Source organism: Myotis myotis, unplaced genomic scaffold (assembly GCF_014108235.1).
Source record: "Myotis myotis isolate mMyoMyo1 unplaced genomic scaffold, mMyoMyo1.p scaffold_m19_p_1, whole genome shotgun sequence".
NCBI lineage: Eukaryota > Metazoa > Chordata > Mammalia > Chiroptera > Vespertilionidae > Myotis > Myotis myotis.
Window position 1 is genome coordinate 169312554 of NW_023416313.1, and position 16160 is coordinate 169328713.

The 16160-nt window shown below is 37.8% G+C and overlaps 1 protein-coding gene across 9 annotated transcripts in view; it reads right to left on the minus strand.

Annotated features, from left to right (window-relative positions):
- The window catches only part of MYO5A (myosin VA), a 200662-nt gene that overhangs the window by 102761 nt on the left and 81741 nt on the right, over nt 1–16160 (minus strand). For 7 of the 9 annotated variants that reach the window (XM_036301823.1, XM_036301814.1, XM_036301793.1 and 4 more), the window contains exons 5-8: nt 8702–8858; nt 3398–3541; nt 1080–1161; nt 369–476 (exon numbers count right to left, since the gene is read on the minus strand). In XM_036301823.1, coding sequence (XP_036157716.1) covers nt 369–476; nt 1080–1161; nt 3398–3541; nt 8702–8858 — 491 coding nt within the window. The remainder of the gene's footprint in view (nt 1–368; nt 477–1079; nt 1162–3397; nt 3542–8701; nt 8859–16160) is intronic. The other 2 variants (XM_036301844.1, XM_036301852.1) reach the window with 2 other exon arrangements.

Sequence of the window (16160 nt, forward strand, 5' to 3'; positions counted from 1 at the left end):
TTTTAAAATATATTTTATTGATTTTTTTATAGAGAGGAAGGGAGAGAGATAGAGAGTTAGAAACATTAGAAACATCGATGAGAGAGAAACATTGATCAGCTGCCTCCTGCACATCTCCTACTGGAGATGTGCTCGCAACCAAGGTACATGCCCTTGACCGGAATCGAACCTGGGACCCTTCAGTCCGCAGGCCAACGCTCTATCCACTGAGCCAAACCGGTTTCGGCTCCAAATGTGTTTTATAAGGAATGTTAAATATCCCTCAACTATACTCACCACTTAATATGAAGCTAAGTCAATAATCCAAATAAAGGTTGCTTGAGTCAAAAAGCTATTGCTCATAGAGCTCAAGAATAAAATCACATTACCTAGCAAAGTGCAGGCCTGCCTGGTATGGGCCATCTCCTTGGCATCATCGATTCCTTCAATCACCGGACTGCCACCTTGCTTTGTGTAATGAAAGTGATCTGCATTTCCTGCAAATAAGAAGGAAAAGATTTGCAGTCTATGAAATAGATTTCTACCCTTTCGTCTACTCTGAATTAGGAGCAATGACCGTGCAGTTGAGTGTATAGAGTCAGGAGTTCCACTGCCTGTGTTTTCAATTATATTTTAATACAAAACTCAAAATTATATAATAAAGTGAAATGTTCATAGTTTACTTATCTTATTTGGTGAAACGAATAGTCTTTTCCTATATCGGTATTATTCCAATCAACATGCTTCAAACACTTCATTCCCCTCATCAGAAACTTGGCAGGCTTCCATCACATAAACTCCTTTAACTTATTTTAGTAAGGCAAATTTCAAACATATGCAAAAGTAGAGAGACTAGTATAATGAGCACCTGTGTACTCATCATTCATCTTAAACAAGACCAATCTTGTTTCATTTAGACAGCTATTCCTCCTTCCCTATGCCATGGGTTACCTTGAAGCCAATTGCAGAACTCTTATGTCATCCATAAATATTCCAGTATGAGATAATCTTCTTTTTAACAAGTAAGCTTATAAACTCATAATTAACATAATTTAACAGAAAACAATACTAGTGCAATAAATCTAATGCCATATTCTTACCTAATCGCAACATCTTAAATTCAGGTAACTTTGCTGACGCACAAAGCTGATAAAATATATGATAGTTCCTTTCCTCTTCTGCCTTTAAAATAAGAAGAGTTTTCAGTTACATCATTTTAACCTAAAACTCAGAAAATTCAAACATAAAATAAAAATTTAATATTTAATCTTGGTGCAATAAACTGTCCTTTCCCAAATTTCCTAATATGTATTTATAATTACTAAATCTCATGGTTTATTAGCCATGTGCAAATGGGTAAGTATGCACATAAAATATCTGATAGTAATGCTTTCTGAACTTGTGAACAGCTTGATATATGCCATTGTCATAAGAAATCATTGCCTTCGAGGGAAGCTAAAATCATTTTTTTAGAATACTCAATAATATTTTCTCACAGTGCCTCTTAGATTCATGGTCTTCCTAACACCTTGGATGACAAAGAATATCTTACCTTTGCCATAATGTAGACTGGCCTATCTACTGTGGTTGTTTTAAGAAATTCACAAATACACTACATCTTGTGGATTTTGGCTTATATATTTTAATATTAATAAAAATATTTTATAAAATATAAAATAAATAATGTACAAATCTAAATAATTTTTTAGTATCTCTTTAATATTTTTCCACATACTAGTATATATTTTAAAAATACAGTTGTAATAATATTCATGCAAAATTAAATACTATATTATCATATCCTTGAATTATTCAGTGTATTCAGCTGACTAAAGAATAGTGCAAGTAAGGCCAAGGTCAGGTTTGATGCCCAAAGGGAGCTGATGATGGGTAAAGAATACCTATTACAGGGACAGAAGACACGGAACACATTAACAATATAACAAATAATTATAAGCATGATCAGGTAATTTGGCTCACGGACAACTAGGAAAGTGGGTGAATCTACAGAAATGCTTTGGTCCTCTGTACATGGAGGACAATATCAGTTAGGCTCCATCTGACTCATTTTGGCATACCATGCTTCCTCAAAATTACTTAGCCCTGGGGATTGGGCAACAACTAGAATTGCTTCAATATCACTAGATAAGATAGGATTAGGCCTTAACATTTTGTTTTAAGCCCTACTAGCCTCTGGCCACCATATCCACTTAACCTTTAATTGTTTATCTATCAATCATATCTGAACTATTTAAACCAAATTTTCCCTTAAATCTACATATTTTCCCCATTCTTCCTTTAGGCTACTAAACACTTTTTAAAACCTATACAAGTATATATGTGTAAGTATTAACATTGCTCTATGTGTACCTACATATTAAAACAATGGAGAAGAGTGGATATTGCTTTACTCAGGTATTATACTTTAGGTGGCCACAAATCAGGCACATGCCCAATGTCAAAGCCAGGGTAACTGCAGGCTGCCAAAACTCATGACTCCCAGTATGTCCCAGGCACTTTCAAAACTGACTTGTACAATGGAAACTGTAGATGCTGCTACATGGCAGTGCCAGAGGAATCTGAACTTCAGTGCAGTGGGCATCCAGTTAAGGGGCTACAGAAACCCTGATCTCACAGTGTGCAGGGGGGCACCAGGAGCTTTCTACTGGGAGTTTTCCAATGATAAGAACGTATTTCCTTCACATGCTTGTAAATATATCGACGCACGCCTGCCCATGTTGTAATCTATACTATTTCCCACTTACAGATAAAAAAGGACCAGGAGCAGATTTGTGAAGGATTTCCTGCAGAGACATATAAACTTGAGTGTGTTGACAGTAGTTCACAAATGAGTTGTGAAGATTTTTTAAACCCTCATTATTCTATCTAAATAATATCATATTCTAAGAGAGGAGGAAGAAGAAGGAAAGAAAACAGTAATAATTTTTTTTCTTAAATTGAGTTCAAACTATAACTCATCAAACACATAAACCAATGTTTTCCCTATCAATTGAAATTATGAGAGACAAGACTGAAATAATAGCACCTCTTCTTAACTAAGTTTATCCTAAAAGCATCTGCTGGAAAAAGCCAAAACTATTAAACCTAAACCAGTGCCCAGCCCAAAAGACCATTACTCTGATGCAAGCATGTCAAACTCGCGGCTGGCAGGCCGCATGCCTCCTTTAAATAAATGAAGCATGCGGCCTGCCAGCTGCGAGTTCAATATGCTTGCATCTGATGGGTATTCCCCCACCTCCAGCAAGCATCATTTTCATGTTTCAGTCCAAATGTGGTTTGTGCTAATATTGTCACAATACACTCACAAATATGTGGAAATAAAATGCAAACCAGCAAGCATGAGCTCTGGAATTCTATGGCAACCTAACACACGTATATGTGTACATGCCCAACTTACCTGGAACACCACTCGGGATTTCTCTAAAAGGTAAGTTCTCATATTGGCACCAATGATTCGATATCTCTTATCAAAACCAATCTCAATATACTTCCCAAAACGGCTGCTATTATCATTCCTGGTTGTCTTAGCATTTCCAATTGACTAAGAAACAAGGAGGGAGGGGAGGATAAGATTTTATTATTTTTTAAAATAAACTTACTCAGGTGACATTGGTTAATAGGATCATATCGGTTTCAAGCGTACATTTCTGTAATACAAGATCTGTATATTGCACTGTGTGCCCACCACCCAAAGTCCAACCATCTTTTAGAAGTGCAATTCATGACACGGCATTTACAGAGTTGGTTCAATGAAAGGACAGAGTAGAACACGATCCTTTAAAACTGATTCTTTTTTTTAAAATATATTTTATTGATTTTTCACAGAGAGAAAGGGAGAGGGATAGAGAGTTAGAAACATCGATGAGAGAGAAACATTGATCAGCTGCCTCCTGCACACTCCCCACTGGGGATGTGCCCGCAACCAAGGTACATGCCCTTGACCGGAATCGAACCTGGGACCCTTGAATCCTCAGGCTAAGGCTCTATTCACTGAGCCAAACCGGTCAGGGCTAAAACTGATTCTTTTAAGACCAGAACAAATATTGCCTCTGCGGGCACAAGTGTATGTTTTGCTCACTGCACAACCACACAGATATATGCTAATAGTTTGCATCTGCCTTATTATTCTCACACAAATTATTTTCATAAACAGTAAACCTGAACCACAGCTGGGAGGTCTTCATACACCATGTGTGTATCTGAACACGTTCATTCATGGCAGCAAAGAAACAGAATGGATGTCACTGGGAGCTGCCAAGGCACAAACCCTCTTAGTTAAACATCAGGGTTTTGGTTTCTTAAAAATCTTAGTCTGTTTTACTTAAATAAGCTGGCTAAGCAAAATTAATATTCTCCTGAAAATGTGGCTCTGGTGTTCAGGATCACTTTAGCAGAAGTTCCTATCAGCTCATCCTGTGACAACAAAGGTCCAGTTGGAGAATTAGTAATTACTCACTCCATTCAAAACCATTTTCAGAAACCAGAGACAGTAAAATTTGGCTTTGGATTTTGGTAGTATTATATAACTTGCAAAACATCTGCTACAGAATGCAGAGAATATAACCTTCTAAATTTTTAATATATAATCTTAAAAATTAAGATAACATGCTTCTAACATTTTTCTTTCGGCAAAGCAAAATACATGGTACAGTTAGAAAATCAAGTGTTCATAAAATGCATATATTAAATCTTCAATATGATACTTTCATAAGATTATTTTACTTGTGCAAAGTCTGTGACTATCAAGATTAGTATACTGAAACCATAGCAGTAAGAAAGATGTGAAAATGCTCTGAAGTGTTAAATAGGGGGGGAGGGGGCAATGCAAATATGTGATGAAAAAAGCAGCATAGCCACAAAAGTCAACATACTAGACTATCTGCTCCATCAAAGAAAATATATTTTTGCTCTCTAAAATACAGGGCAGGTACTGCTCTATTTTGTTTTGGCAATGAGAATACTGCTGTATTTCAATTAATTTTTTTTTCCAATTAATATTTTTAATGGAAAGACTGACTGAAAGGTATCTTCCCAGCAAAAATAACAGCATGACATAATTTAACAATAAAGATATTTAATCAAATACTCCCCTTCTTTTTTCTTTTTCTAAAATCCTCACCAGAGGATATGCTTTTTTATTGATCTTAGAGAGGAAGGAAGGGGGAGGGGGGAGGGAGAGAGAGAGGGAGAGGAAGAGAGAGAGAGAGAGAGAGAGAGAGAGAAAGAGAAAGAATGAGAATGAATGAGAACATGGATTGGTTGCCTCCTATACATGCCCCAACCGGGGAAAAACCCACAACCTAGGTATGTGCCCTAAACCGGAATTGAACCCACACCCTTTTGGTGTATATGACGATGCTCCAAGCAACTGAGCCACCCCACCCAGCCAGGGCTCCCCTTCTTGATAGTATAAAAAGCACAGCAAACAGTCTCCATATATTCCCATTATTTTTATTTTGTTTAGAAAAGGAAATTAATGGTAAATGCAGAATTTTCTTTCAACATCATATATTCTGTGAAAGAGCAAGTGGAGGGTTGCAGCAGTAGTAGTTACCTAGTGCTTACCAGGCACTGTCCTAAGTACTTTCCTGCTAGCATCTAAGCAAGTTAGGGAAAGGTGAGCCACAGCTTCTCCTCCCTCCCTTCCTTATCTCACCCGCCATATGGCATCTCTGTCCTCTCTACTCAGTGAGAAGAGACAGTGAGTAGGCAAGGGTTAAAATATACCCCTTTGCCTTTGAGTAAAAGGTATTTATACATAGAGCAAAAAATGGTAAAAGAAGCCAATGAAACAGAAGTCTAAAGATGTGGCTATCAGACCAGGCCCTACTACCAACTTGCCATCATTTAATCCAGGGGTGGGGAACCTTTTTTCTGCCAAGAGCCATTTGGCTATTTATAACATCACTCAAGGGCCATACAAAATTATCCACTTAAAAATTAGCCTGCTCTATTTGGTCAAAGATTTAATTAACTCACCCCTAATGCCTTGGCAGGGCCAGACCAAATGCTTTTGTGGGCCTTATACGGCCAATGGGCTGGACGTTCCCGATTTAATCCTTTGAGGAGCTTTAGTGTCCCGAAGTATAAACTGCCTAGGATAGATGAGCTCCAGGTTCTTTTAATATAAAAAGACATGATTCTAAGGCTTGAACCTGATATGGAAAGATGGTTCTATATATAAACAGTACCTTTTGTCCATTCTCTCTGTTTCCTCTGCCTTATAAGTATTTACAAGAGCCTCCCTTAATGCTATTTTCATTTCATTCAGCAAGAAATTGCTACAGGAAAGGAGATAATTTCTGATCTTGATTTTACTATTGACTTCAGTAAAATGTTCAGTGATTTATCCTTCTTCTTTACTAAATGGAGATGAAGCTCTTCAACTACAGTTACTGAAGATGAAAAAGAACAATTAAGAAAGATCCAAAGTGCCCCAAAGATCTTCTATGTCCCCATCAGGGCAAAAATTTCCAGGAGAAAGGGAGAAAATGAAAATGTGATAAAATAGAGCAAAAAGAATCACTTCTTTGTACATCATTTGTATTTTGCAAAAGGAGCCCATGCTGAGGATGAGGAGCTTGCTTTCTGAAGGATAATGCGCAAATCCTATTAGCCACTGGGCTGTGATGTTACCCGTAAGGAATGCTCATTATCCAAGGAGGCATTTCAGCAGATCACTGGCAATCCGGACTCGCCTTTCTTGAAATCACAGTAAAGGGCTCTGATACAACAACATAGTCTGAAGGCAGGTTTAAAGCTACAAATTTTATGGGCCACATATTCAATATTGTACTTATGTTGTTTTTTCTTATGCTGTAAACTCGTTGTCCCCATTCGTAAGCCCCATATTCCATTTTAATCTTTCAAATTGGGATGCCTCCATAGGTTTTTAAAATTAGTTATCTCTTTACTGATCTTCTTTCTCCAAGTTCTTATAGAAAAACTAAACAATAATTAAGATGGAAGTAGCTAAGCTTAACTGATGGCTTTATCTTTTTTTTTTTTTTTGCTCATCCTAGCAAAGAGGGCAAATTCCTTATGTGAGCATATTAAAAATTAGCCTCTATGGCTATTCCAAATTTTTAATATCACTCCACTAACACAACTAAAGTCTGTGTTGCAGAAAAACCAATGTAACTATTTTTGGAAAGAGAATATAGCAAGGTCATAAACTATTTCATTCAATTTGACATATTTTAGCAGGTTCATTCCAGACTTACATTACTATCTGGTCCAGGCCTAGGAAAGATGGAATTTCCTGATACCATCACAATGAAGACTTTGGCATATTCTAACATTAAGGACTAAGAATGGCCTAAACTATTGTCATATACTAAGAATTCATGGTCATGACCAAAAACAGTCAAAATAATGGTAAGAAGTAAAGCCCTGTTGTTTCCTGAGCCAAATCCCCAAACTGGCTCTACAGACTGAAATGCCCCAATATTAATACTAGTAGCACCCACTACTGTAGCTTAAATTCTTCAAAATCTTAATAGTTGCTTAAAATCTTCTGGAACAAACTTCTGTTTCCTCCAGTCCATGCTATTTCAGAAAACTTTTCCAGTTCTCTTTCCACAGTGCACCCAGCCCAGGAGGCCTCTTCACTTCCCCCAGAAGAGAAGTCCTGCGGCCGGCCCTAGGAGGCAGCCCTATAAGCAATGGGTCACAGCATCTGTTCTGAAGTGTCACACACAGCACTGCAAACCAGGCACAATTACCTCTGGACTGATTATTGCAAAAACCACTTGTACCACGAGTGCACCAGGCCAGTTCTACACTCCATCTGTCTTTGGGTGGCAAATAAGGCTTGACAAAGGAAAAAACAGGAATAAAATATACTGATTTGAATTTTAATAAAAAGATTTGTTTCTGCAAACTAATTTCTCTCCATTTAATAAAACTTATTTGTCTCCATTTAATGGGAGTACTTAACAAAAATGTAACTTTCCTAGAATCATATTAGACAAATAATTCTTTACTTACAAATACTAAAATTCTCACACAAATAGGTCCATTTTCTTTGGCACAAGCATTTCTACTTGATATACATATTCCACTTTTAAAAGGACAGCCTTTCATAGTTCTTCCTTTCTCAAGAATTTATAGTTATTGAATTTCTTTTTCTAACCTAAAATTATGTGATATGACTGACAGAAACAAGAAGGAAAATGTTTACAAGATCATAATTTAAGTTTATAGTTCAAATCTGGAAAAAATTCAAATTTTATAGCTAAACTTGTTGGGCTAAGTACATAAAATGAAATGTGGACAAAGGAATAATGAAACCCATTCATGCTCGAACATAGTGAATCCTATATTTTGGAAGGAGCTTAAATAAGAACTCGGGGTTGAGGGGAAATTAATAACTTATACTTCTAGAACGAGGAGCAATAGATTTGAGTCAATTAACTATGAGTAAGAAACTTCAGGAAATGAAGTAGCATTGCCAGCTCTTTAGAGGCAACAATTCAATGCTGGGTTGAAAATGCAGGATTATGAAATAAAGTAAATTCCTCTACAGTTGCACTATACTCAAAATATCTACCTTCTTGAATATTTACTGTTTCTAGATCTCTCACTAACATGTGAAAAAGTATTTTCCTACTTTTAGTGGGTAGGAGATCCCCGACTTTCTCACATGTGCTGTATCTTCTTAACAAGAGAATATAGTAAGAAGGCAAGCCTGCTGTCTTACCTCCATGATGGGGTTGGAGGCCAAGACCTTTTCCTCAACATTGGCTTCACTGGCAGAACCACTTACAGTGGCAAAGTATCGCATGGCATACTTAGCTGAGACTGTTTTTCCTGCCCCAGACTCTCCACTTACAATGATGGACTGATTTCGTTCATCTCTGTAAAACAAAGAAGAGTAACTGACAGGGCTACCCACTTCTGAATGTAATTAACATTTCCTCTGTGTTCCCATCAATGAGCCATGGTGAGTTTCTGCGGGTTCATACATGCAACAACGTGGGAAAGAACTTAAGAATGATATTTCCTAATAAAAATAACTACTTAATAAACTACCAAGGAACAAAGAGGGAGAAGATATCAAGCTTTAAATTAGAGAGCATCACATCTAAGGATAAATCTGAAATCAAGGGTCTGAATTTTTTGTGTATACATATCTCAAACATTATTTTATTTCTAGAAAATTATTTTGATACATTACAGTACTACTGTCTACCACCTCAAAAAAGAAAGGAGCCATAGCAAAGGAATTTAGAAAAAAAATCCTATTTAATTAAAATGATAAATTATTTACTAGCTAATAGTTCACAAAGTAGTGTCTCCCATAAGCTCCAACCTCTACTAAAATATCCTCACTATCAGAGAAGAAATGCTTCACTCATTGGCTGATTTGTTTAGATAGGTCAGAACTCAAAGGCTATCATTATTATTTCTTTACTTCATTCACACAACGACTCAAAAACTCTTAAGTGATGAACTTGCTCATAAGACTATTGTTTCTTTGAGGATAAGGACCTATGTCATCTTTATCTTTAATATCCAGCATCTAATCCAGAGCCTGACACATCATAAATGCTCAATAAATCTGTATTGTCTATAAGTAAATTGAACTTCAATGAACAACCAAGCCTAGAAATCAATCTTTCTACTTTTGTCTATGATTTCAACTAGGATAGAAGCAGTAAACTCCCACTTCCTGAGACAAAACCAGCAGTCAGCTTTAATTCATCAAAATAACTGAGCAAGGAGAAAATAAATGGGATGAGCAAACAGAGGTGCCTAGAACCAGCCTGAGTCATATTCAATCTTATCCTAAGTAACATTTTTGAGTTCCTGCTATGTGCCAGGAATTGTACACAGTGTCTTCATGCAATTTCATGCCCATTCTGGATGTCACGTGACAGGTGAGAGAACTGGGGTTCAGAAAGTTAAGTGTCCCCTAGCTTAACTACACTTATAGATCCCATAATCTGCACTGATCTCTTGCAGCTTTTTTTCCCCCCAAGGACTTTTGGTGGGTATTAATGAAAATAAACGTATGTAGATATTAATAATTTTCAAGCTAGAAAACAAGTGGAGCTAAGCAACAATACATGCTCAGTCAGTAATACAGAAAACCTTCTCCTCTACAGAAATCTATGACTCTCATACAATACTCCCCCATTACATTTTTTCACCATTAGGAAGCCACTGAAGCAGAGGAAAAAGTTAGATTGACTTTGATAGCTGCCTACAAAACAGGTTTTTGTAGAAAATTATTATGTCTTTTCTTTTGCATCTGGGAATTGTGAAAGATTGATAGATGTGGCTAAAACTTTTATCATGTCCACCAAAAATACAAGTGGGATTTATATTTCATGGAGCTCTTCCTAAAAGCAACCTTTTTGTTCTTCTGTCATCATGTTTCATTAAGAATAACCATGTCCTTTATACCACCAATTGTTCCCCAGGCTATATCTATGTGTTCAAAATAACCAGAATATGATGAAGCCAAGCAAAGACTCTGCCCAGCTGCGGGATCAGTGGGGCCTCACTGCTGGATTAATATGACTATAGATACTGATATTGATTATAAGAACAGCTGCAAAGTATTGATCTGCCTGGGTGGCTACATGTAAGCAATGCCTGCCATACCAAATTCTGGAAAAAAAGTTGAAAACTTTAAAAAAAAACCACAACTGAGCAAATACATAAAGGTGGTATCAATTGTACCCTTAATTTACAAAGACAAGATGACTTCAAAGGTTTATAGTGGAACTATCCTACAATGCCACAAGATGGAGGCCGTTATTCCACTACAGAAGGTGATCATTTGATCTTTTAAGAGATTTATTTATCCAATAAATATTTATAAAACACCTACTACTTGACTAACATTTTGATAAATCCTAGAAATATAATTTACATAAACCATGATCTACATCCTCAAGTGGCTGATGGTCTAATAGGAAAAAGAGACTACTATTTATTTCAAGATTATAATAGATGTGATGGAGCACTAAGAGGAGGCAATCAAGGAAGACTTCCTGGAGATGATTCCTGAGCAAGGTCTAGAAAGGAGGAGTAGGAGAAAACAAGTAAAGGATGAGAAAGTTAGGAAGGGAAAGGAGGTAACATAAATAAAAGCTCAGATACATGAGAAGTTAGGAAAAGTGGATAACTAACTTTAGCTGGAACATGGATTGATGACAGATAAAGCTGCAGAAGTTAGTGAGAACTGGGTCATAAAGGCTTTATATGAGATGTTAAAGAATCTGAAGTTTACTTAAAGGTCATGAAGTGCTTTTGCAGGGCTTTAAACAGAAAATAGCACAACTCAGTTAATAAAATCACTCTGGCAGCAATGTGGAATATGGTGGTAAAGAGTCTAAGTCTGAACAAAGGTTGTGGTGGTCATTATTGAGAGAGACGGATGGTTTAAGAGATACAAAATGGTAGGATCAGCAGTACTTGGTAATAAATTTCCAAAGTAGAAATTTAAAACTTTTCTAAGGAAAAGGTTCTTTTTTTCTTTGAGAAAATGAGGTTCACTGACTTATTTCACAGGCCTTGAAAAATACAATAGGAGAATAGTGCATGCCTGATTACACAATTCACATCACACACTGAGCCATGTAGCAGCTGTTCCTGAAACTCTGACTCCCATACTGAGGACCTTGGTGACACACTAAGGCATGTCCAGTCCTCATAGAACAAGCTTGTATGTAATCCCGTTTTTGTGAAACTTCTAATCCTGTCTTTGTGAAACTTCCTGTATGTCATACTCACCATCTCATTTCCTTTTTATTTCTAGACTACACTGGATATTCTCATGGCCTCTGTTCATTCATGGCTGATTTCAAGTTGAATCACTCTAGTAAAACAGTTCTCATTGTGGTAGCAATGTCCTTTCTTTTAGTCATTACAATGTCCTCAGAATTCATCTTTTATAATACATTAATTAAGAAACAGTAAAAAAATTAAATAAAATAAAAAGAAACAGTCCTCAGATTACCTTCTACAATATGATTAGAAAAATTTCCTCTTCTGATTCTTGCATGATCAGTTGTCTCTATACCCTGTGTTAACTAACTTCACAAAATTTCCCCAGCAATTCTAATAACAAACAGGCTGAGGATGCTGCCACTAGTCTGATGAAAAGGATATATTAATAGAACGGCTATCCTAAAGCTACTTATTTCATGTTTTAATGACAAAATGTATCAAAAAAACTAAAAATCCATATGGAGAGCCCTTTCCTATAATGTGAAGAAGAAAAATATTAAAGGCATTAAGATTAAGGTCTGTTCAAACAAATCAGATTTGTACAAATACATACATATACTACATTCTGATGTCAAGCAGGTGCCAGACACATTTTTTTCATGATTTATAATCCTGTATTCATACAACCAACAATTTTTGAATGTTTTTAAGGAACTATTATTTTTTTATATGAAAGGTAATATCTGTATTACTCAAAGAGAATTCTGAAGAACAATAATACCTCATCATCAGCATAGAAACAGAGTAACTCTCAAAGGCAGAATCAGAAAAATACAAATAACTCAACCCTAGCACCAGTTAAAAAATTAATGTTAACAGTTTTTAAATGTTTTTAAGGGACTCTTTTCTTTTCTTTTCTTTTCTTTTCTTTTCTTTTCTTTTCTTTTCTTTTCTTTTCTTTTCTCCCTTCCTCCCCTCCCCTCCCCTCCCCTCTCCTCCCCTCCCTCCCTCTTTCTTTCTTGCCTTTCTTTCTTGTCTTTCTTTCTCCCTCACCCGAGGATATTTTTCCATCAATTTTTAAAGAGTGGAAGGGAGAAAGAGCGGGAGGGAGGCAGTGAGGGGGGAGGAGGAAGGGAGAGAGTGAGATAGACATCGATGTGAGGGAGACACATTGACCAGTTGCCTCCCAGACTTGCCCTGGATGGTGGCCAGGGCACTAACCCACAACCCAGGTTTGTGCCCTTGACCAGGAATCAAACTCTCTACCCTATGGTCCACAGGCCAACGCTCTAACCACTGAGAACCACCAGCCAGGGCTATTTCTTACTTTATAATTCCTGACTTTTTGGCAGAGAGAATTCTTTTTTTTCCCCAAGCCCCATAGACCAGAGGTCCTCAAATTTTTAAACAGAGGGCCAGTTCACTGTCCCTCAGACATTCCACACATGCGCACTGCGGGCCCAGGACGAGTCGGCTGCTAATCAGGACAGGCAGCGGCGGCAAAAACACCCCACGGGCCGGATAAATGTTTTCAGCGGGCCGCATGTGGCCCGAGGGCTGTAGTTTGAGGACCCCTGCCATAGACCATTCCAATATATAAATAAGCTCCACTCTTCCATTATATAAACTTTTCTGAATCCAGATTCCAGTCCTACTCTGACATTTACCAGCTTCATGGTGTTGAGCAATTACATGACCTCTCTGGGTCATGGTTTTCTCATCTTTAAGATTAAATGGCATCTAAAGACCTCTTAAAAGCTAAAGTGCTATGATCTAAAAGTCAAACTAACTTTGTAGTTGATGTTTTAAATGTTAGGTTGGCCACAGCCTGCACTCTAAGCCAGGGTAAACTCTTGGAACCAGAACAGGACTGGCCTACAGATACTCAAGAGTCTTGAATGGCTATATATGATATGGGCAATGTTTCTCCTCTGGAGAACCCCTGAATTAGAGGTGGCCAGAATCAATAAAGGGCTACAAAGAGAAAAATGTAAGATGATCCATTGACTTGCTTTTAAATTAAGAACAGGAATCAGAAATCTTTATAAAGTAAGTATAATACAGTCTTTAAATGTTTTTCAGTTCTATTTGGCCATAGGAAAAAATGTCAAAAAAAAAAGCAGGACAAGAGTGAAGAGCCAAGCAGAGATGCAGAAGGGAGAAGGGTAATATCTATTAAAGACACATGAAGGAAAAAACAAGAGTATGATAAAGATAGGGAGAAAACAGACAAAAACATCAGGGATAAAATTTTTATTTTTCATTTGAGCTATGGCCTTCAGATTGTTATATTCATGTAAAAAATGTAGAATTCCTTGAAACTTTGATTAGCCGATCAGTCACTATTCATAATACTTTGGGTGCTCTTATCTTTATAAGAACCTAGCAGGTATCAATTCAAGGGCCTGATAAAAACCAAATTACAGAAGAGATATTCTCCACTCCTCATCAAGGACAGATCAATCTGGAGCATCCTAAGGATGCATAAACCAAAGATTTATGATTTCAGACGCAGCCAGGCCTCTCAAGGGCCTCTACAATGATTCTAATTAGATTGAGTGCTGGTGTCTTGGAATAGAGGTGAGCTCTTCTGACCTGTTTCAGTCAATGGTGGTACAGAGGCTCTTATGTGAACTAAAAGCCTCCACCTAAAAATATTGATTTATTCTTTCATTCAACAAACATGTACTGTGCAGTCACAAATGCTAAGCACTTTATGAAGATAAAAGATTTTAGGGTCATAGCTTATTGCAGGAGAGTAGAAAGTACACAGTTAAAATACAGTGGACTAATTGCTAGAAAAGAGGTCTATCCAGGATACTAGGAAGAAGGGCACAGAAGTTCCAGAATAGGTAAGAAGGGGACGTCAGAAAACGTTTTCTAGAGGCAGTGATGCCTAAATTGACTCTTATATAGTTACTAGAGGCCCAGTGCACAAAATTCATGCGGGGGTTGGGGGGTGTCCCTCAGCCCGGCCTGCACTCTCTCGCAATTCGGGAACCCTCAGGGTATGTCCAACTGCCGGTTTAGGGTGCCTCCACATAGTTTAATTATCAGTTCTTTTTCTCACACAATCTGGTTTATCCTAATCTATACTAATGAAAGGGTAACTGACAGTCGGACATCCCTCTCGCAATCTGGGACTGCTGGCTCCTAACCACTTGCCTGCCTGCCTGCCCGATCGCCCCTAACCACTCTGCCTGCCTGCCTGATCACCCTTAACCACCTCTGCCTCGGCCCCAGCACCCGGGACCCAAGCTTCCCTCCCTCTGGCCAGCTGCAGGCACTGGGACCCGGGCTTCCCTCTTTCCGGCCGGCTACAGGCACCCGGGACTCGGGCCGGCTTCGCCCGGGCTGGCCGCAGGCATCCAGGACCCCTGGTGGCTTCGCTTGGGCCAGCCGCAGGCACCCGGGACCCCAGGCGGCTTCGCTTGGGCCCCAGCTTTGTCAGGAAGGACGTCCGGAATGACGTCCGGTCTGTCCGGTCTAATTAGCATATTACCCTTTTATTAGTATAGATTTGGATAAACCAGATTGTGTGAGAAAAAGAATTGATAATTAAACTATGTGGAGGCACCCAAAACCCCAGGAAAAAATTATTCATGAACACAATATCCACTCTGGGTTGATGAAAGAGAGAGGTTTTGTGCTTTAGTTTATTTTCCTTCGATGGTCCTCAGTATCTATATCTGTTTAGTATCTGTATCTATTTAGTACCAATACCTGTATCTCTTTGGTCTCTCCAGCCTTTCCTTATATTTATTAAATTTTCGTTTTATATCAAGTGTATTATTTTATAGATTTTTCCTTCTAAACTTTACCTTTTAAAAATGTAATCTCTCTAGTTTATCATGAGCACATTGAATACTATTCATATCTTCCAATACCATAAACTTGTCCTCTGTAAATGTAATGAAAATACTTTCAATTCACACCCAGGTTATTAATGAGGAAATGAAGCAATGCAACCACAGACCTGACTCATGCAAAATACAATTTAATATATCCACCCTTGGTGATATTTACTTTCTGATAATCACCCACTGAGTGTTGCCACCTACCCTGCTAAAGTTTACAAGCACCTGGGTCTAATATTTAGCTTATATGGGAACATGCTCCATGAAACAAAACCTAATTTTACTTTTTTTAAAAATATGTTTACATTGATTTTTTTTAGAGAGAGACAGAAAGAGGAAGGGAGAGGGATAGAAACATCAAGAGAGAGACATCATCGATTGGCTGCCTCCTGCCTGGGGATCAAGCCTGCAATCTGGGCATGTGCCCAGACCACCAATCGAATCAGGAACCTCTTGGTTCATGGGTTGATGCTCAACCATTGGGCCACACCGACCAGGCTAGAGTTTTACTTTTTTGTAGGCAATCAATCTAATGATTTCTCCCTTCATTTGATCCCTCATTTAAAAAAAAAGAAAACATGTAATATATTGCTTTCATCCAAAGCTATGTTTTTACTGTGG